Here is a 21687-nt window from a genome sequence, read left to right as displayed (position 1 = left end):
AGAGGAGAGAAATTGTGAACAGCAATTTTGAGAAAGTACATTTCCGAAATAAATAAATAATGGTTTATCAACTGTTTCTAATTACATCAACACGGAAAACTGAATCCTCTCATTTGATCATGTCAAAGCATTCTGATGTTTATCTGAAAAAATACTTTGAGTTCAAATGAGCTTCTTTTCAGTACCACTTTCCTCAGAGGCATTCGCTGAGAGACAAAGTCCAAATTCTGTTACACTTTCACTCCCTTGCCAAGGGACACAGAACTGGAAAATTTGATATAGTAGAATGGGGCTATCCCCTACTTTTTTCTTTGATGGTATGTTTCCACAGACACAAAAATATATATTGTTATCAAATGAAAAAATCAAATCACGTTTCATGTTTTATACAGAAGAAATTTCAAATTATCAAAAAACAGAGCAGCGGAAGATGCAGATGTGTAAATCTTGAAGTAATGAACCAATAATACCTACAACTGGGCAAAAACAACAAAATGGGATGCACGTTTTACTTTTTTTTTTTTGTAGTATCAGTGAACTGAAATAAAAAAGCTATTTTTAAATTTTATTTTATTGAAACATACGTATTTATAAAGTGTTGAAAATTTGTGTTTTTTTTTAAAATAAAATTCTTTTTTTTATTATTATTTCTTTTTTTGACGTAAAAAAACGAAATATGTATTGATAGTGTTTTAAAAATCTATTTCATTATTTAGGACTTCTTTTATAAAGCATATAAAGCCCTTTTTAAAATTATTTAATGAAATCTTGCAAAATTTATCTGAATCTTATAGATATTAGATTTATATTAATTTATACAAGTTCAGTAAATGTTTTTCTGTTATTATGTAACTTATTACTAAAAGATGAATTTTTACTAAATCAAATCCTTGGTGGTAGGCAGGCGGGTTGTTTGATCAATACAAGAATGTCAATCTAGATTTGTCAGTCAATGGGTTGGCTCAGAGAGGCTCTTTAGTAAGATAAAATGGATAAAAGAATATCAAACCAACAAAATGGGTTAGTTAATACAGCAGATGACGATTCAAACGATGAAAGTGAAAACGGTGAAACTGAAGATGAAAAGTGGCAAGACGTAAACTCAAAAAAATCTGATTTACCTTCTGAGTATTGGCATGCACAAAAACTTATTAAATACATCAAGGTAAATTATTTATCTTTTTTTTTTATAATGCTTTAGTATAGTAAGTAATGATTTTAATCTATCTCGAATTTTTCTAATTTTCGAAGAATAAAAACCGGAATATATTCTTATCGTTTTTAGGTATCAATCTACGTAAGTGCTTATACATTTTTTGTGCTATCACGTTAAAAAAATCTGATTACTACATAATCATAATCATACAAATAACACAACTACGTCGTAAAGGTTGGCTTTAGTATGTTAGAGTGAAAGAGAATTTAATACAAAGAATTGAGAAATTAAAAAAAAAATAATGTCATTATATATACTAATCTAAAATTGGTAAACTAATTAATGATGTTTGAAAAATAGAAACATAAAGAAAAAATATATAAATATTTATAAATTACGACTAAAGATTAGAAACATATATTTACAATTATTGGGAAACTGAATGGATAATAAATTACTGAATAGGGGGGATTAGAAATTGGGAAGGGTGTTGGAGTCATGGATGAAAGGCAGAAGGAATTCTAGATGCACGAGATTCAGATAAGGAAAGGTCGATCAAATGTATGGTACGGTGGGCCATTGTTTATAAATCTGAAGTGTTTTGAAGAAATTAAAAGAGAAATCGAATTGAAGAAGATTGGTAACTGAAGGATGCTTCGAATTAATTACAACAGTAGGAAAAATAAAGCCTCTTCAATCCTTCATAAAATCGGGAGATTGGATCGTTCCTCGTCATACATCTGTACTTAAAGAGGATGGAGGGAATCAAGGAAGTACATAGGAAAATATAGTTTGAGGGTTGAGGTATTTGAATCTTATAATAGATATTTTCTTTATATTCGCGGATTCAACTTTTCAGCATGTTTAAATATCATAGCCCGGAAGGCGGGTATATTTGAAAATCATTTCCATAGTTATGATATTTGGGTTGATAGATAGAAATGTTATGGTCATCTATATCAAATACTTCAAAGCGAACCAATCTTTATCTGCCTGGGAGTACTTTGATAGGTTATCAGTTATATTTTTATTTTTCTGTTGGTTTACTTAAGTTTTTTTCATATTTAAATATTGTTGATAATATATTTTCAAAAATAATAATATTAACTCTGAATATTTTAGATCACTTATAAAAGGTGTTTTTTTTTTATATTCTTATACAAAATGAATAGTTATTTAAAATTATAATTCTTTATGAGAAATATGAATAAATCTTTTATCACATGAAAAAAAGGCATAATTTATCAGGTCGTCCATGACCTGAAACATTGCGTTTATGCGGGTAAATATCCTCGCTGTTCAATAGTATTTAGAGATTTCAGTAATATATGTTTATGTCTTTCAAATTATATTTTCATTATATAATATTATGATTAAAATTAAGATATTACATTATAATAATATCTATTTAAAAAATATATGTATGACGATTTCAAATGTTTTTTTCTTCATATAATTATTTTTCCAAAATGTATTTGTTCTTTAATTAAAAAAAGGAAAAATAATGATTTTTTTTTCTTTTTTTTTCAACCTCTTAACTACCCAATTCGAGATAACTCGCAGTGTTCTTGCCTAAGACACCAACCACGGATAATCACGAGTTTTTTCACTTGTCGTATTTGTATAGATAAATGTGTATATATTGTGAAATATGGCAGTGTATAATGAAGCTAAAAACTACAAAATAAGCAGTTGGCGTCCTAAGCAAGAAATAATAAATCATATTTCCAATTGAATAAGAAGAGACAAGAGTAAAAAAGAAAAAGAAAACCTGATGACACAATCAATGATTACTACTTTAGCTTTAAAAAAATAAATCTGTGAATTGCATTAATTTATATTATATTTTTTCCTCGAAGGCTGGTAATCAGACAGCTACAGTCATTTCTCTAGCATGTATGAAAGATGAGGATCTGACCGTCGACACAACATTAGCAGCAATAAGAGATATTAAAGGTCTGGAAATTCTGATTAATCTGTTAGAAACTAAAGTTCACAAATGCGTGGTTAGTATTAACTTTTAGTAACCTTAGAGTATTAGAGTAAAAATACTTTAGAAAATGCTGTAATTGTAGTCACTTTTCAATTAAATCTATAAAACTGACCTTTTCTTAGTGAAACAATTTCTTGTACTTTATAAAATATTCATTAATGTTACATTTTGAAATTATCGTGCGGTCTCGGCTTTTTTCGTTCGAATCGGATGTTACTAGTTTTCCCTTTTTCTCCTTTAGTTATTAATAAAATTCTTTAATATTTTATATTTATTCATTGTTTATTATTGCTAACAATGGGAACTAGTTATTTTTTCTTCAAGTAAACAAAATTAAAGGTATTTTAGAGGAAGATTTATAGAAAATTTGGTATTTAAACCCTGTTGAACTATTTCAATAAGTATGAAACCTTTATTATTAAATTAATATATAAGGATATTAATGAATATTCAATCGTACGTTGACCTAACGAGTTTCATCAAAAACTTTACAGCCGTTTGGAGGGACAAATACAAATAGGTTTTTAGACTAGTTCGACCTAAATACATATATTTCTGTCAAAAACTCGTATTCGAAATTTTGCATATAGACAAATTGAAAGTAAAAATTACCAAACTTAGATTAGTTTTATCTTGGAGACAATTTGGCCAACAGAGACATATATGGTTTCAAATTTTTCATTCAAGTGTGAAATTTTTGCAAATTTTGGGCTGTTTAACACTGAGCCGGAGGACAACCGTACTTGCATTTGACGTTTCGGTTCCAGGATAAAAAAAATTATTTACGGCCCTATTTCACGCAAAGTAAAATGCTCTGAGTAATTAGGCTAATGTATAAGCGGTTTTTATTCAAAGGGCCAAAATTAAATCACAAAATGGTGATTCATATTTTTTTAATGTATTTTTGAAACTATTAAACTGACTGAGCTATATTATTACTCAAAATTTATCATATTTAAACTACTTTAAAAAAAGGTGCTCAGTTCCATCACATATCCACACATCAGCAGTCCACAACATAAGCATAAAATAAAAATGAGCGAAAGGATTTTTTTAATAAAATTTTTTTAAAAAAAGTATGTATTTTTAATGTTGGTCCAAATCCAAACATTATATAAAAAAAATACTACTTATATAACTACTTCTTGGAAATTTAGTTATATTGAAAATATTACAAAAGCTTCCGAATGTTTGACCCGATACTACTTAATGATCCAGTAAGTATCAAAATTGGAATGGGGGAGATATTGGATAGATATAGGGAATTTGTCAAGGATAAAGACCTCTTGTTCCGACCTATAACCCGTGGTACGGTAGAGTATTCATTAAAACGGATACTCCTCAAATCTACCTAAAAATCAGCTGCCCTATAACTCACTTAAGAATAATTGCCCAAGGACGACTCTCCGGTAAATATGCATTGCAGAAGCTTGGTCCAGCTTATGACGGAACGGCACTGGAGGGATCGATACATGCCGAAACTAAGCAATATTAACCAAAATCAGTTGTTTCAATTTTTGTCTGTATCCGCAGAATTAGATCTTAAACTTTTTTTTTGTTATATGTACCACAAAACCTTTTGCTGGATAGCTATCGTCCCAATAGGAGGTTTTTTTTTTTGGTTTTTTTATACTATTAAATATGAAGTGACGTTTTTATTTTAGTTTTTTATTCTAACGATTATTGATAGCCCAGCTTGGGTATATTGTTTGTTATTAGTTTATATAAACGATTTTTAACTTCAAAATTACTACAATTGATTATTTATTTTATGTATTTCACAGGCTAACTCAATTTCAACCTCTGTAGCCCCATAAACAAATAAATATATAAAATTAAATTATAACTACTTTTTTGATTTTTTAAGTGCTTAGTTTGCTGTTCTATTTAGCGTCTTTAGGATTGAAATAGGTCTACAGAAATATAGGATATTCTTTTTATTCTTTTTTTTTTTTTTTATAGCTAGGATCTTTACAAATATTGTGTGAACTATCAAGAAATCATGCAGTACAGAAAGAAATTACTAATCTAGGTGCCGTTCAGCTTCTCGTTCAACTTTTAAAAGGCCCAGAACCACAATTCCAGTGCCTAGCTGCTAACACTATAGCTAATTTAGCAAAAGTATCAAAGGCTAGAAAAATAGTGAGAATGTGCGGAGGAATTCCTATAATGGTAACTATAATATTTTATTTATTTCTATATTTAAAATATAATATTATGTTCATAATCATGAGAGATAGTTAACCGTGGATGACTTATTTGAAGAGATGGTTGGGGGAGCGGTCAAATTAAAACACTAATAAGTTGAAGTAACTTATTTAATCGTGCCAACGTTTCGCCAGAATTTCTGGCCTTCATCAGGACCAAAATATAAACAGAATGACATAAAGTAAATAATTGAACAGTAAAAATGGAATTAATAAAATAAAGTGATGAGACCAGTGGAAAATAAGATGTATACATAGGTAATTGAATAAGTAGGTAAAAAAACATAATTAAGGAAATAAAATAAAATTTTTACCTACTTATTTTATTTTACACTTCTTTACTTTCACATTCTGTTTATATTTTCTCTTTTATTTTCTATATTAATTGGTTTTTTTGTTCTTAGCTCTCATGAAGGCCAGAAATTCTGGTCCAAACGTTGCCACGATTAAGTTACTTCAACTTATTAGTGTTTTAATTTGACCGCACCCCCAACCATCTTCTCCTCGTATAATATTATGTATTCAGGAAATTGACTCTGAAATAATTCTTTAGAATATGCCAATGATTGCTAGTATATGAAAATTCAAGTGTTCAGGCCATTATTTAGCAATAGCCTGTGCTATTGGTACCGGTAATGGTGGGGGGGAGAGCAAGTCCGGCAAGTGGGCCTATTGGTCCTTTTTGCCATACCCAAGAAAAACCAATGGAATGTCTCTTTTATGGATCTTATTCCTCCGAACCTTTTCGGCTTTCTAATGAAATTCAAAAGGGACTCTCAATCTATAGAGGAAGCTTCATTTCCTTTGATTCTATCAGAGCCTTAAAGCCTGTATCTTAGTGAAGGATACCTACCACATTCTGCTATGCAATGTAAGGCAATGACTGGGGCCTGTCCGCATAAGCAGCAGTTTTAATCATGGACTACTCCACATATCTTAAGATGTCTCTTAAGTCTGCAATGACCTGTAATAACCCCTATTAATAATCGGACTTCATTTCTGTTTAGGCCTAGCAGCCACTTAGTTTTAGAAGTAGAGGATTTAGTTATTAAAAATTTGATCTGTCTCAGCCCTATGCAGTCCTTCCACTCCTTGCCTGCTATCTTCCATGTCCAGTCAAGAACTACATTTCTCTGATGCCTTTTAGATAGGCCTGGGAATGGTTCTGGCGCTATAGGAGGGTGCTCAGCCCCGTTTCGAGCAAGCTGATCAGCTTTTTCATTACCTGTGATTCCCTTGTGTCCTGGGGCCCACACAAGCTGAAGCTTCTTTAAGCACGCTAAATAGCCTTTGCTAAGTTGTCACCTTTCATCTATTAGTTGGAGTTTTTAAACATTTCAGAACGTACTTGAATATAGATCTTATTATTACATAAATCTACTGTAATGTTTATACATTTTCACCTAATCCTAAAACAAAACATTGTATGACTTGCGGGATGATCTTTTCCAGACATTTTTAACCAGTTTTTTATTGCAACAAGTCACATTTTAACGACCATACTGAAAGTGAAAGCTTTAATTTAAGTTTATGTTCTATTGGATACATTTATGGAATGATCTTCTTAATTGTGACCATTTAGTGAAAAAACGACGTGATTCATGAGTAAATTTTATTTATGAATATGAATATGATTGCTTGGGTTAGATCTTAATATTTAAAAATTACATAATTACTATTATTGCCTATAGGTTGATCTCCTTGATGTTCCTAAAAGGCTCCTTGTCACTCCTAGGCCTAGTCTTACTGAAAATGAATTAAAGGTAAGAAAATTTTAGAGTATATAAAGTAATATGAGGAATATTACGTTGATATAATTTATTTATAAAATGGTTTGAATGTTTGTCCACTATAAACTTCTGTTTTTTTTTTCACAATGTTCCGTGTTGCCACGGGGAAGTTTAAAATTACTGAAATCTCCAATTTATTGGATAGAAAACAAATCATGAAAAAAATGAGACATTTTTGGTGCTTGGTTCAGAAAGTATACATTTTGTTCACAGTTATTATATACCATTAAATGAGTTTTTATACACAAAAAATATAAACATTTTGAGGCTTTTAGTATAGTAGGTAAACAATTTTTTTTTTCGGAAGGAGAATTTAAAGTTAGAAATTTTTGAACTCGATTTATTTGGAGTTCAATAATTATAGTTCATAACTACTCTACTCTGTATTTTAACTTCTCTTGAGACTCGTATTCAACGACCCACCAAACTGCAGCTTTTGATAGATCCTTCATCGACAGATTCTCTTCCCAATTAAATTTCATTCCTATTTCCATCCGTCGCTTCAGTACCCTTCCCACCTTCAAATCCCCCTTATTCCATCATTTCCTATCCACTCAGTTCCAATTGAATTAAAATATTACTCTACTAGATATTTTCTGTATAACTTATTGGTATGATAAATTTGTTATTTATAAACTTAGAACTTCCCTTATTATGATTTGTTTTGTTTTTTCTCTACATATTAACTATTTTGTATTTATATTTCTTGCAGCAAAAGATTTACATAAAATTCGGCGTGCAAACTATTTCTTCCACGGGTAATCGTGTTTACTTTCAACTTGAAAGCAATTAAGCTCTATCAAAATAAAATTGCTTGACCTTAGTATGGGCTTCAAACATTTTTATAGTTTTTTTTTTTCGCCTGTCTTGATATTTTCCATACAAGCCATAGCTCCATCGTAGAGGAATTCCACATGTACCTGGTCCAGTTTACCTAATTTATAAGGCTTAAAGCGGTTTCGTGAAGTAGTACGCCATTCTACGATCTTATAGCATATTAGTGAAATAAACTAATTCTTTATTTTATCAAATATTCACTCACTCACTCACTGTTGGGCGCTACCGTCTTTGTAGGACCTGGGCCTCGGCCACTATTCTTCCCCATGCCTCGTGGTCTCCAGCGAGACTCCTTCAATTTTCAATTTCCATCCCTTGCAAATCATCCAGCCACCGACGTCTGGGTCTGCCCCTTTACCTTTTTCCTCCTGGTGCACCATTTAGCATCCTTTTAAGTAGTCTACAGAGCTCCATCTTTTCTACATGTCCCAACCATCTTAGCCTGCTCTTCTTAATAGCACAGAGGATATCAGGCTCTCCTTACAATTCTTTTAGTTCGTCGTTGCTTCTGATTCTCCACCTGTGCTCCTCCTTAACAGCTCCAAAGATCTTCCTCAGGACTCTCCTCTCTCAAACCAGTAGAGCTCTTATATTTTCCTTGGTTAGAGTCCATGTCTCACTGCCATACATTAGCACTGGCATAATTATTGTTTTATACATCAAAAAGCTTTGCTTTCCTGGAAAGCCTTATGTATCGAAGAGGTTATTGCAGGGCATAGAAACATCTGCTTCCTGCCCTTAATTTTTACTTCTAAATTATTGTTCTCCGTCACAACTCCTCCCAGGTACTTGAAAGTACTGCAGCAGTGAAACATGTTTTCCCCACATCCACAATATCTCTTCTCTCCCCGGTCTGTCTTGAGGTTTTCATATATTTAGTCTTTTCACTATTTATATTAAGTCCTGAATCCTGTGTTGCTCTCTTGAATTCTTCTATAGTACCGGCCAGTGCTGTTTTGGTTCTCCCTGTGATGAATACATCATAAGCCATATGTTGTGTGATCCTATTGTAAATGGTGCCACCTGGGTTTGTCCTTATTTTTCTAATGGCAACTTCTAGGGCGAGGTTGAACAGTACTGGTGATAATGGGTCTCATTGTCTTAAGCCACTGTTAATCCTAAAGCTATTGGAGATGCCCACTCGAGTTTTCACCTTGCAACTAGTCCTTTCCAGGGTCATCTTTGTTAAACTTATTAACTTGCTAGGTATTCCCAGTGACTGTAATGCTTTTAATAATTTTCTTCCTTCTACACTATCATAAGCCTGTCGGAAGTCAATAAAGAGGTGGTGAAAGTCAACATTATTCTCATACGTATTCTCGAGCATTTATCAAATATTCATTTCAGATTATTAGTGTAGTGAGTGGTTGTGCGAAAGCACTCTGGGCACTGTCTCAGTCACACAAAAATAAAGAAGAGATGAGGCACGCTGGATGTGTGGCTATATTAGGCAGGTTCCTATCCTCAGTCCATGAAGACATTGTAGCCTACACCTTAGGCACTATCGATGAGTGTTCTTCTGAGGTAATAACAACAATTATATTATTTTGAAATTTTATATTTTTTGTTGGTATAAGTTAGTTGTGAAAGTTTTATATTAGTGAATTTAATTTATTTAAATAAAATTTTATGGTTTATTATAATAAAGAATATATTATAATAATCTATAGTATTTATAATTATAATCAACAATATTTATTATAGTAATGAATTGATTTATTATTTTCAATATTTTTTTTTTCATTTCTTTTCATATTAAGAATTACTTTTTTGTAGCTTACTTATTGATTTTGTTGTAGATAATGTATATGCTAACTTAATTTTATAAATGCAGTTTTCTGGTCAGATATGTCTTATGTTTTATCATTTATTAATTTACATTATTGTTATTCTTAAGAGGCCTTGTCCCAGAACTTTTTTTTATATCTATCTTGTATGAATTCTTGACTCATTCTTTTAAAGATACCAATAAATGGAATTTGGTCCGGGTGCAGTCAAATTAAACTCAAATAGTAAATTGGTATACTATTTTTATTTTAGCCAACGTTTCGCTACACGTTGCAGGAATTCGTCAGGGCTAAAAAGATACAAACAAGTTTATAAGTTAAAGTTACCATTTATTTTATTATTATATTTTCCCTTAGAAAAGCTACCAGTATGATATTCAACATGAAGGCATGATTAGAGATATGGTACAATTTTTATCGGCTGAAAACGCTAATCTGAAGAAACATTGTGCATCAGCAATATTCAAGGTATTTTTTTTTTTTTTTTTAAGCAATAATTAAATTATTTAATTCGTTGGTTCGCTTTCAGCAACTGTTTCAGTTATGTTGTTTTTCAACAATCTTAATTGTAAAAAGTGAAGCTTTATCATATAGAAATATATTCAAATCACCATTATTACAAAATAATTAAAATAAGTGAAGTTGTTGTTGATTGTTGCTTAAAGGCGTAAAACCCTCTGGTCATCAACGCCTATGGCATGATAAAAGTAAAAAACATAAAAATAAAAAATAAAATAAAATAAATAAAAAAAATAAAAAATATAGAAATAAAAAAAATAAGTAAAAAACATAAAAAAATAAAAATCGAAGAGGAATTATAATTTATAAAGAAGGCGATATGCTTTTAAAAATTCAAACACTCGTGTTATTTTAGCTTCCTCATCTGCGAGAGCTTCGGATAAATTTGGGGTCAGTCCTATTCTGTTTATTGTTGGCAAATAGTGAGTACACTCTTCAAAAATATGTCTAATCGTAAGAATGGACTGACAATATTTCCACGTTGGAGCTTGGAGCCTATATGAAAATAATGGATTTACCTTGCTGTGATAATTTTAGAAGAAAAGATTGAATTCTTATGATGAGTGGATATGACAAGTGAAGTTAACTAATAAGTGAAACGCAATCTTTTTTTTATTATTTTGTGACGTTTCTTCTTATTTTTGAAACATTTCTCAGATAACTTTCAATGCATTTATCATCTCTTAAGTTACTTAGCGAAGGTGTGTCTTCTAGTATTCTATCCAGATAAATTAAATTAACTTCAAATATATTAATTTAGAGTTATGCTCTTTTAACTTATCAGAACATTAACTTTTTTTTTTTACCATACAAATTTATTTTATATTTATTTTATTCAACCTATGAATGTCATTGTTTTTGTCATTAACTTTTCATTTTCTCTTAAGAATTATTATTTTATCTATTTATTTTATTTCATTTTTTATTTATATACAAGGGTAAGTTAATTACTTCCGCAATATAGTTATAAAATTTTATTGTAATCAAATAGGAAACTTACAAGTACATCATTTTTCGACATAGTCCCCATGCTTTATAACGCACTTGGTCCATCGTTGTGCAACCTTCATGATGCCCTCATAAAAGGTTTTCGGTTGGCCTGCGAGCCAGGAATGCATCGCTTCTTTTATTGCGGATGCTTCTTTCCAAGCGTGTTTGTTAATGCAACTGAGTTGTTTTGGAACCTATCTTGCACATACTTAATAAAACTCTAGTCTGTTGTGAATGATTTCGTAGGTAGAACCATGACTAATTTGCAGACAATGCACTTCGTCAATAGTTACTCATCTGCCTAAGAGCATTTCACATGAACGCTCAATGTTTTTTTCATTTGTGGTGGTAAACGGTCGTCCGACTCCTTCATCGTGCTTAACACTTCTGCGACCATTTTTGAATTTTTCAATCCATTCGTATACACTCCGTTTTGGCAAAACACTGTCCCCGTACTGTACCGAAAGTCTTCGTTGAATTTCGGCCCCTGATACGCCTTCCAACTACAAAAAACCAGATCACTGAATAGCAGCCATGATTAACAGCTGGGCAGCGTTAACGAAACTAGCACGCGTCATCAACGCAAAACGACAGTGCTACTAACATAAAATAAATATAACTAAATTGCGAATAAATATTGACATACCCTCGTATTTTGATTGTAATTCATCGTCAATCGTTCATCAATATTTGTAAGGCTGTGAATAGTTAGGGGTGTCTTCTGCCCAAGACTACCCCCCCCCTCCATAGTCAGTTGTTAAATAACAAAAAAATCTGTTATATTAACCGTGTAAGGCCCACCTGGCCGTGTAAGGTCGATCTAGTAATGTATAAGAAAAAAAAAATAATAATCAGGGAAGGTATAAAAATTGATAATTTTTTTTATCCAAGAGTACCATATTGCTATTTACACCAATAAGTGCTCCCACAAATTTCTCATCTATTTAATAACTATGAAGTGTGCAGAGGATCGGACAACGAGACGCCTTGTCAGGGAGCAAGGAGGCATCGAATCTCTGGTGGCATTGGTTAAACAGGAGTCATGCAGATCAGACAAATCACTAGTTTCTGCGGCCACAGGGGCCATTTGGAAATGTGCCATGTCCTCTGAAAACGTTCAACGTTTAGATGAGCTTGAAGCTATCGCGGTCTTAGTCGATCTACTTCAGTACGAAGATGAAGAAGTAAGATTGCATATTTTAATTTTCAACTTCTCAAGTTCCTTACCCTTCTACATGTATGTGCTTTCCTTTAACAAACAGTTACACATACACAGTTGAATTTCAGAACAAGAGTTATTGAGTATCTAAAATTAAATTAAACCTCAAGGATATAATTAAGTATTAATATTGTATATTTCATAAAATTATCTATGATGAATTAATCGAAGGTAAACCTTAGAACTCTATAAAAAGAACAAAAAAATAAAAAATTAAATCATTGTATTTGTTGTATGGCTAGAAACTGGATAAACACATATTGTGAAAATTATTGAGTAAAACTATTTTTAAAATAATTATATCTGATTTAGAAATTTAATGATTGTAAATGAATTTACAATAGTTTTGTAAATTACTTATAAAGATTAATGTTTAATATTTCTTGGATTGTTAAATCTTTTTTTAAGGAAATTAATAGCGAATCTTCATTTAATTGTAGGTGTTGAAGAATGTTGCCGGAGCATTAGCTGAGTGTGCTAAGATAGATCATAACAGGTCTAATATCTTTCAAACTGGAGGAATCGAAGCCTTGGTGGGTTTGTTAAATATGACCAATAAGGACCTTCTCGAAAATGTGACCAAGGTTTTGGGAGAATGTGCAAATGAAATGGAGTGCATGAAAAGAATTGAAGAACTTGATGGAGTTAGATTGATTTGGTCCCTTTTGAAAAATAAATCTACCACAGTTCAAGCAAGTGCTGCATGGGCATTGGTTCCCTGCATAAATAATTCGGAGGTTTGAGTTGAATAACTGAGTCATTGGTTTAAAAATAAATTAAAATTCTATTTTAAACCAAATTTTATTTCTTCAGGATTCTGGAGAAATGGTGAGAAGTTTAGTTGGTGGTCTGGAATTGATAGTAAGCCTCTTACGATCGGAAAGTGAGGAAGTGCTCGCCAGCGTCTGTTCTGCTATTGCTCATATCGCTCAAGATACAGAAAATTTAGCTGTGATTACCGATCACGGCGTAGTTCCTCTTCTTTGCAATCTAGTTGAAACTGTAAGTTTGTAACACACTCTCATTATATATAGTAGCTTAAAATAAAGTTGAAAAAAATTTTGATTTTAAAACGTCATCCAACTCCCGTGGTAACATCCTATCCCGTGTTTCCACCTCCAATACCTATTCCATTCTCTCTACCAAAACTCCGACTTATTGGCCGATATCCCTCAAAAAGTGCACTGATATCCTTGATATATTTATCATCTCTCAGATTTCTCCCTCTCAAACCACTGTTGAATCCCTGGACGACCTATCATCAGATCATCAGACCTATCATAGTCCAGTTCTGTTTTTTTTTTATATTCATGCTTTGTACCAAAGCCCTCCACACCTTCATTGATAACAGGAAGAGTTGACTGGGACAAATTTAAATGTGAACTGGAAACTAAACTGGGCTTAAACATTCGACTGAAGACAAAACAAGACATTGATGAAGCTATTGAAAAACTCACATCATCAATAAGAACAACACATTGACAACACATCGGCTAATAGGCTAATTAATAACAATAAACAAAATAACCTGCCACGGCATCTTCGTATCTTATTAAGGGAAAAACGACAAGCAAGATCGACCAGATATCCAACTGACAAAAAGTATTACACCAAATTGACTAACAAACTAAAAGTAGAAATCAGAAAATACAAAATTCAAAATTTAATTAACTTTACTGAAAATCTTACAACTACTGACAAATCATTATGGAGGACCACTAAAAACTGCTGAATTTCAAAGATTTTAACCACCCACTTCTCACCGAATTCCAAACCTGGACCAGAACTGACGCAGAAAAATCACAAACATTCGGACAACACGTCTCTAAAACCTTTATTCCACATCCTGATATCCTTAACCCAATTCATCTTGAATGTATTGATGCATAACTAAATATTCCGCTCCAAATGACCCTCCCACCTAAAGCATTTCATCCTTCTGAAACATCTAGTATCATTCAAAGATTATCTACCCGCAAAGCTCCTGGATACGACCTAATAACATTCCACATTCTAAAACTTCTCCCTCGGAAAGCCATCCTATTCCTCACTTACATATATCCATATATTCCTCCGTTCCACACATTTTCCTGACCCCTGGAAATTATCTATAGTTAAAATGATCCCCAAACCCCAAACTCCTCCAGAATACCCATCATTCTATCGCCCAATCTCTCTATTATCGATCATGGGCAAAATCCTTGAAAAACTCATTTTGAAACGCCTATACCCCATCCTGGATTCCAATCATATAATCCCTGATCACCAGTTTGGATTTCGAACATCCCACTCTACTACCCAGCAATGTAATCGTGTAGTGGACGTAGTCTCGTCTTCTATGGAGCGCGGAATGTACTGCGCGGGAGTCTTTTTCTATGTAGAACAGGCTTTTGATCGAGTCTGGCACCCGGGACTGCTTTATAAACTCTGTAAATTCCTACCTCCTACATACTTTCTCATCATTCGTTCCTTTCTCATTGATAGATTTTTCCAAGCAAACCACAATGGTTCCTATTCATCCCTCTATTCTCAGTCCGCTGGTGTTCCTCAATCTATAGTTGGTGTTCCATCGTCTATACTGCACGTCGATTTCGACTATTACAGCTCTTACTAGACAAACGGTCTAAACTTCCAACATATTACAAAATACTGATCTACATGACTGTAATAAGGCCAATCTGGACATATGGAGTTGATCTTTGGGGCTTACAATTCAAAATCCTCAATGCTCCTTACTTTGTCACAAATAAAATCATACATAAAGACTTCAATGTTCCCTATGTAACCGATCTAGCCCGACCCAGATATCATTCTTTCCATTATAAACTCTCTAACCACTCAAACCCCCTAGTTTCTAATCTCGCATCCTCTTCCATTCCTGACAATCCTCCGAGGCGCCTGAAAAGAAGATGGCCACAAGACCAGCTAATGTAAAATGTCATTAGAGTGCTACCAATGGGTAGTTTCTCTACACGCCTGTAACACTCCAATTTAACTTAGATCAGATTTACTAAATGTATCATAATGTACAGTTGTAAATAGCAATAAATTTAATATTAAAAAATTTAAAAAGTGAAGAGATTCTTTCTTCTTAGCTCCACGTTTTCACCATTTCCTCCAGTAGGAAACGCCACGTGCCCCTATCATTTATAACTGTTTGCATCCAAAAAATTTGAATGTGGCTCCACGATTTTCGGGAAGTAGAGCAATCAACCCTAAAGTCAACAGATACATCCAGTAATAAAAATTATTAGAACGCGAATTGTTTGATCTTTTTATAAGTTTTAAAGGAATTGAATGTTATTCACTAGACCTTAGAAATTCTTTATAAATTATAAAGTATCTTTCTTTTATATCGAAAGAAATCTCAATTTTTTGGGGTATGTTTTACGATATTGTTCGCTTCAGGGAAATTTGCTAGATTACAAATTTATTTGTTGGACGAAATCGCACGTTTAATATTTAAAAATGGATATAATAAATTTTTAATGTATTGAGAAGCTTTTAGGACTAAGAAAAGAAACTTTAATTTCCCTAAACCCATGTAACAATCAACGAGTTTCCTTTGCTACTTTTCCTTGCATTCCAGGATCTGCCCTCTGTTTCTCTCGATCTTAATGTATAGTTCAAACCAAGCACTGAAGGAGAAAATAATTACTTCAAAATCTCCAAAATTGCTGTTGAAGTCTTCTAAAGTATGGAAATGGATAGGAAACTATCAGGTGAAATATGATTGATGTTCTTACTTGCCATAGAAAATCACAAATTGATGCTAATCTTGTAATAAATAAGAATTATGTACTCTTTATCTTTACATCAATAATACTAAAGCCGAATGGGGACCGGGGATTGGGAAATCCAAACTCAATTTATTTTACCGAGCTCCTCATACATTAATTAATAGCAAGAATATTTTTCGGAGGTTTTACAGAAATTTTAAAAAATAGAGGAAAATATTGGATTCTTCATATGGATAAGGAAACACTCAGTATAGGATTTCCTCAAGTGAGGGAAAGGAAGAACAGAATCACGTACAGCTCCTCCTCCACATATTTAAGAAACTAGACAGATTCAAGGAACAATACGTAACGGAAAGGAAGGAAGTCATAGTGGAAATAAAGCCAGAATCGTACCAGGCAACAGATGGCTGTTTGCTGTACGAAAAAAATTATAATTTTGGAAACTGAGAAGGAAATCATAGCTATTAATAGATAAAACGATCTTAAGACCAATACTAACATATCCAGGTGAAAGAATGTGTGAAGTTCCTGTGAAACGGGGAAAGCATGGTATACCAGCAGATCTTTGAACCAGTATGTAAAGATGGTGAACGGAAGACAATACAGTACGGAACTATGAGATCTAAACCATCTATACTAGATATGGTAGTGGATAGATCTATACAGGAAACCGCCGCTTGTGTCATATCAAGCCGCATAAGATGGCTTGGTGACGTAAAAAAAACATAGAAACCCGAAAAACGCACACCAGGAAGCAAAGGTATGGTTGTAATATTTTTATTTAGATAAATAGTTCGTCGCACCTTCATACAAAAACTTCATAGTTAGAATCTACATAACTATCATCATTCTTACAGTTTTTTACGGATACGAATCGTATTCCCCTTTCATTAAGGAATGAAAAAGCCTAAAGGTTTTTCAAAATTTAATATTGCTTAAAATATGCCGAGGAAAAATGAGTTTATTTAGAAGGTTGTCATTTGGTACCAATGGCTTTATAAATTCTTTTATTAAATAAAATAGTAATAGAATAAATAAATTTAAAGATTATTTCACAAACAAATAGTAATAAAAAAAATAGCCAGGGAATAAATAATACAGACCTTGTAAGATTGTTATCTCACTTGAATCATTCGGGATTCTGTCTTTCCTAGATGTCGAAAGTGTTAGTTTCCCATCAATAAACCAGGCATTGTTTACATAATGTGTCCTTTGATGTATAAATCCATTTTCTTCTTGTAAATAATAACCTCCGTATTAGGGATAAGCGATAGTTGTTGAAGAATATTCTAGAAGATATGTTGTAAATAGTATGTCATAGAAATTTTGATCTCACCTCTTGCAAGTAATGTGCAACATTTCATACGCTACGCTGCCGGTCGTATTTATTTACAACACTACAAAACGCCGAATTGCGTGAGCTTCTCCCGGTAAATATAACGGAGGTGATAGTACTGGGGCGAATTAAATGGGAGTGTAAAGTTGTAAGATTTAATAAAGTTCGAATCCCTACAAAGGTCATAACTGCTGTGACAAGTAAATGCTTCAGGGGTCAACCGAAACAAAGGTTGGTAAGTCACTAGGGCTCACCATGCGAGCTAGAATTAGGACAACGTATCGATATCGAACCTTTGGATTCGTTGAGCCTATCATTTTATTTATTGTACCTACATAATATACATGTTGCAGAACAAAGAAATCTTGCGAGAACATCTAGCATTAGCCATTGCAAATTGCTGCAAATGGAACAAAAACTGTTATGAGTTTGGTCGCCTTGGTGCCGTATCTCCTCTGGTGTCGTATTTGGGAAGTAAGCAAAAGAGTGTCCACAGATCTACTGCTCTCGCTCTACATAGAATATCTGAAGACCCATTCAACTGCGTTACACTACATCAAAGCGGAGTTGTACCGGTAATTATTTATTTACAATTTTAATTTTATGAAATATATTTAATTTGTTCTCAACAGTACAAATGTATTGCTAACAATTTATAAGGTTTATCTGAATTATATATTGAACCTACTTAAAGATTATTTACGCTCTAATTTCTACCATTCTTAAACGAGAAACAGATGAAAAGAATTTTGTCTCTACTTATTTTTTTTTTATTTATTATTATTGCTCACACCTGTGCGGAATAAGATTAAATAAGAATGCTTTTGGAAGGAATGCTAAATGGTTTTATAAGTGGCAGAAATCGGAAGCGGTTACAATTTCTTAAGACCCCAATACTAAGCATGATGAATTTTTTATTTTTTAATACTATTTGCCCTCAACGGACCTATATGGAATATTTTGGCTTTGTTATAATAATCCCTACAGAAATACTACTCTTCGATTTTGAAATGATCAGTTTTGATTAACTATGTGAAAAAAAAAAAGATTGAGTGAACCAAGAGTATTAAATGTTTCTTCAAATTCTTCTAGAATTATTAAAATATAATAATTCCACAATGATATTTTATTGAACATTTATCGATATTTAAATATATATCAAGAAAATAGGATGATAAGTAATTTTCGAAAAAATGTATCCTGCTTTATTCAATAAATTTCAAATTAAGAATTAATAAATGTAAAATTAAAGAAATACTGTGTTTATAAACACTTTAGTATTATAATTTTCTAATTCAATTCGATTTTAGTATCTATTAGTGATGATTGCATCGTCAGATGAGATACTGCAGGAAGCATCAGCAGGCTGTTTATGGAATATTCGAAAACTAGCATTAGCAATTGAAACTTTAAAATAAAAATGCAATAATAAACCTGAAAGGAGTTAAGAACAAGTGTGCACAGTGAGTACTTGATTAAGGTTTTGTTTCAATGAGTAATGTTTTCATTAATTCAATTATCTTCTGATTATTTTTATACTTAATCTTGTTTGTAGAAAAAACATATCTTCTGTAAACACGTGTTCTGAAACAAAAATATTAAATAATAATAAATGTACAAAAATAATATTTGTAACATACACAACACTAAAAACATATTCAGAATCTTACATATTAGGTCAATATTTGGGTAAATAATTTCTACAAGATTTGTAGGTAAGAATGACAACTTCTAATTGTTACGACTTAAATCAACGATATTTGTTTCCAATCAGCTATGGTCGACCATATTCTCCACCCTCTGAAGGGACAGAATTCTTTGTGCAAACTTCCCAATGTTTACATGCCTGTTACCTTTGTTTTCACAACTTTTACGAATCATGCAGGGATTATTAATTATAAAGTAAAGTCTTTGTTACATATTTTATATTTACAATCATATATAAATTAGTAAGAATGATATTATGAGAGAGCATGGTAGACCTGTTTCCTTATACTTTAATTGTTATATTATGAATTGAGAAGTACCAGTTGGGATCTTTGATATTTATACTGACTCTAAGTTATTAATTCTATGATTGCCATCCAAATTACAACAGAAAAGTCTTACTTGTTTTAATGCACTTGTCAAGCTTGGCGGTAGTAGCTGAGCGGTCTTGAACATCGCGTCATGCCGCCCCTTGCCGCGTCCACTGCTGGATTCCTTCGATGAGTGACTTCTTCCATCCAACTGGTCAGCCACTCTCTCTTCCACACTCTCTTCTTCCAGTTCTGTTCCCCGACCGTTTTCCAGTCCCCATCTCTCCCAGACTGTGTCCAACTGTCAAACTGTCTTCAACTCAGTTCCTCCTGCCCTTTTTGCTTATCTTCTCCCCTCTCCTTCTGACTCCTCCTTCTTTTGATTTATGTTTTTTGATTGATTTTTCAATGTTCAGAGGGGATGAGAAGGTCCAATGACCTTCCGCGAAAGTAGGTCTTTTTCCTACCTTTCATGTTTAAATTAAGGCGGCTTTCTTCTTTGACTGTATTTTCCCCGAGGTTTTTAAAGTGCTCACGTGTGAGATAAGGGCTGTTTATTTGTTTATCTCTGCTTAAATGGTCAACCGTCCCCAGGGGGTGCATACCCTCTGTTATCTATATATCTCTGTACATTAATTTAGATGTTTTGCCGATCGGTTTTCTGCCTAGATCCAGCGGTTCCTTTGCAATGCCGACAAAAGAAATTACTTAACGCTAAAAATGTCAGCTGGTGCCTCCCATTACATATCAGTTGATTGTACTTAAAAGTCATCACTCAACGACAACTCACTCGGGACGTCGTATACGTTTTCCTCTTCGGTACATGAACGTCGTCACTAGGAAAGGATTCAGTAGAGAGTCGGTGAGTGATCCAACACTAGTTAGTGGAAGTTGCAGAGAATCTCCTTTTACTTTTTAACTCTAGCCACTACTTGCTCCTGGCGTAGGTTCTTAAGTATATTTTTTTTTCAAATTTAGTTTATGTTTGAAAGTTATTCTATTTCAGTTCATATGTGTACTTCTGATATTATTCCTATATTCCATACGTAAATTATATTTAGAAATAATTTAAGTTTTAAACATTTTCTTTAATAATTGTTTAGTGTTACACTGTTGCCATGAAACAGTAATCTAAAAATAATAAAAAAGCTTTTCATTATTCGCATTCTAATAATATACGTTGATCTGTTAACATCGTTAGAAAAATGTCTTTCAATAAGAGCAGTGGGAGGAAGGAAAGAGATTCACTGAGTCCTAATAGAAAAGATAGGGAGAGCAAGGAAGGAGATTCTCCCCGTTCCAGTAGAAGCAGAAGCAGTAAAGGAAAAGAATCACAGGGCCCCAACAGAGAAACTATTAGAGACTCACAGGATCCCAATAGAAGTAGTACCCGAGATTCCAAGTTTTACAATAGAAGGCCCGATAGCCTTATTCAGAGGGTATTAGGCAGTCAGATGGACTCTGTTGAAAATTTGTTGCCCTTCGATCAATACCGTTCCTGGGCAAATTTAATATTAAAAGATATACCCCGTACAAAAGGTAAATTATCTCTTGTAGGTAAATTGTAAATTTTTACTTTACATGTAAATTTTGATTCATCAGATCATTAAAAAATCATACACCATGTATGATTATTTAATGTTACTATTAGATTTTTGTAAGTGGCTTTTATTTTTACAGAATGTGAATATAAATATTTACCATTATCACTTATTGTCCTTCAGTTATATATAATAATCTAAAAATGGAAATGTTTGATTCAGGTGCTATTCAATTCTTTCAATAAGAATTCATAAAATGTCTCATTAACTTTTTTATGATTAAATTTTTCGAATCGAGCTCTTTATATCATTCATATAAAGTTATAGTTCATATTTATGATGATCCGAGAGACAAAGAAACCCAAACAGTCTAGTGGGCAATATGCCGCGGAACTCCTGGCTCGCTTTAACAGAATTCAAGATAAACTGAGCGAAATGATGGAAACAATTCAGGTACAGGGCCGGATGAAATTCTTATCCCTGTTGCTAAAGATACAATTGGCAAAGGAGCTAGGAAAGAAGGAAGGATTTCCGAGAGAGCGCTCGTTTGTGGA

General features: G+C 32.7%; 1 protein-coding gene across 1 annotated transcript; it reads left to right on the top strand.

Annotated features, from left to right (window-relative positions):
- The first annotated feature begins 970 nt into the window (after positions 1-970).
- Positions 971-19016, top strand: LOC106680050 (Armadillo repeat-containing protein gudu). Its single transcript, XM_014419509.2, has 11 exons — positions 971-1165; positions 3016-3162; positions 5112-5321; positions 7048-7119; positions 9331-9507; positions 10128-10238; positions 12239-12463; positions 12939-13235; positions 13312-13500; positions 17928-18149; positions 18885-19016. Exons 1-11 carry the CDS (start codon positions 989-991, stop codon positions 18990-18992), a joined length of 1935 nt encoding a protein of 644 aa, XP_014274995.1. The 5' UTR covers positions 971-988; the 3' UTR covers positions 18993-19016.
- The last annotated feature ends 2671 nt before the right edge of the window (positions 19017-21687 follow it).

Source organism: Halyomorpha halys, unplaced genomic scaffold (assembly GCF_000696795.3).
Source record: "Halyomorpha halys isolate HHAL.00 unplaced genomic scaffold, Hhal_1.1 Scaffold240.1, whole genome shotgun sequence".
Classification (NCBI taxonomy): domain Eukaryota; kingdom Metazoa; phylum Arthropoda; class Insecta; order Hemiptera; family Pentatomidae; genus Halyomorpha; species Halyomorpha halys.
Note: the sequence above shows the minus strand (reverse complement) of the source record. Positions and strands in the feature narration are given on the sequence as shown.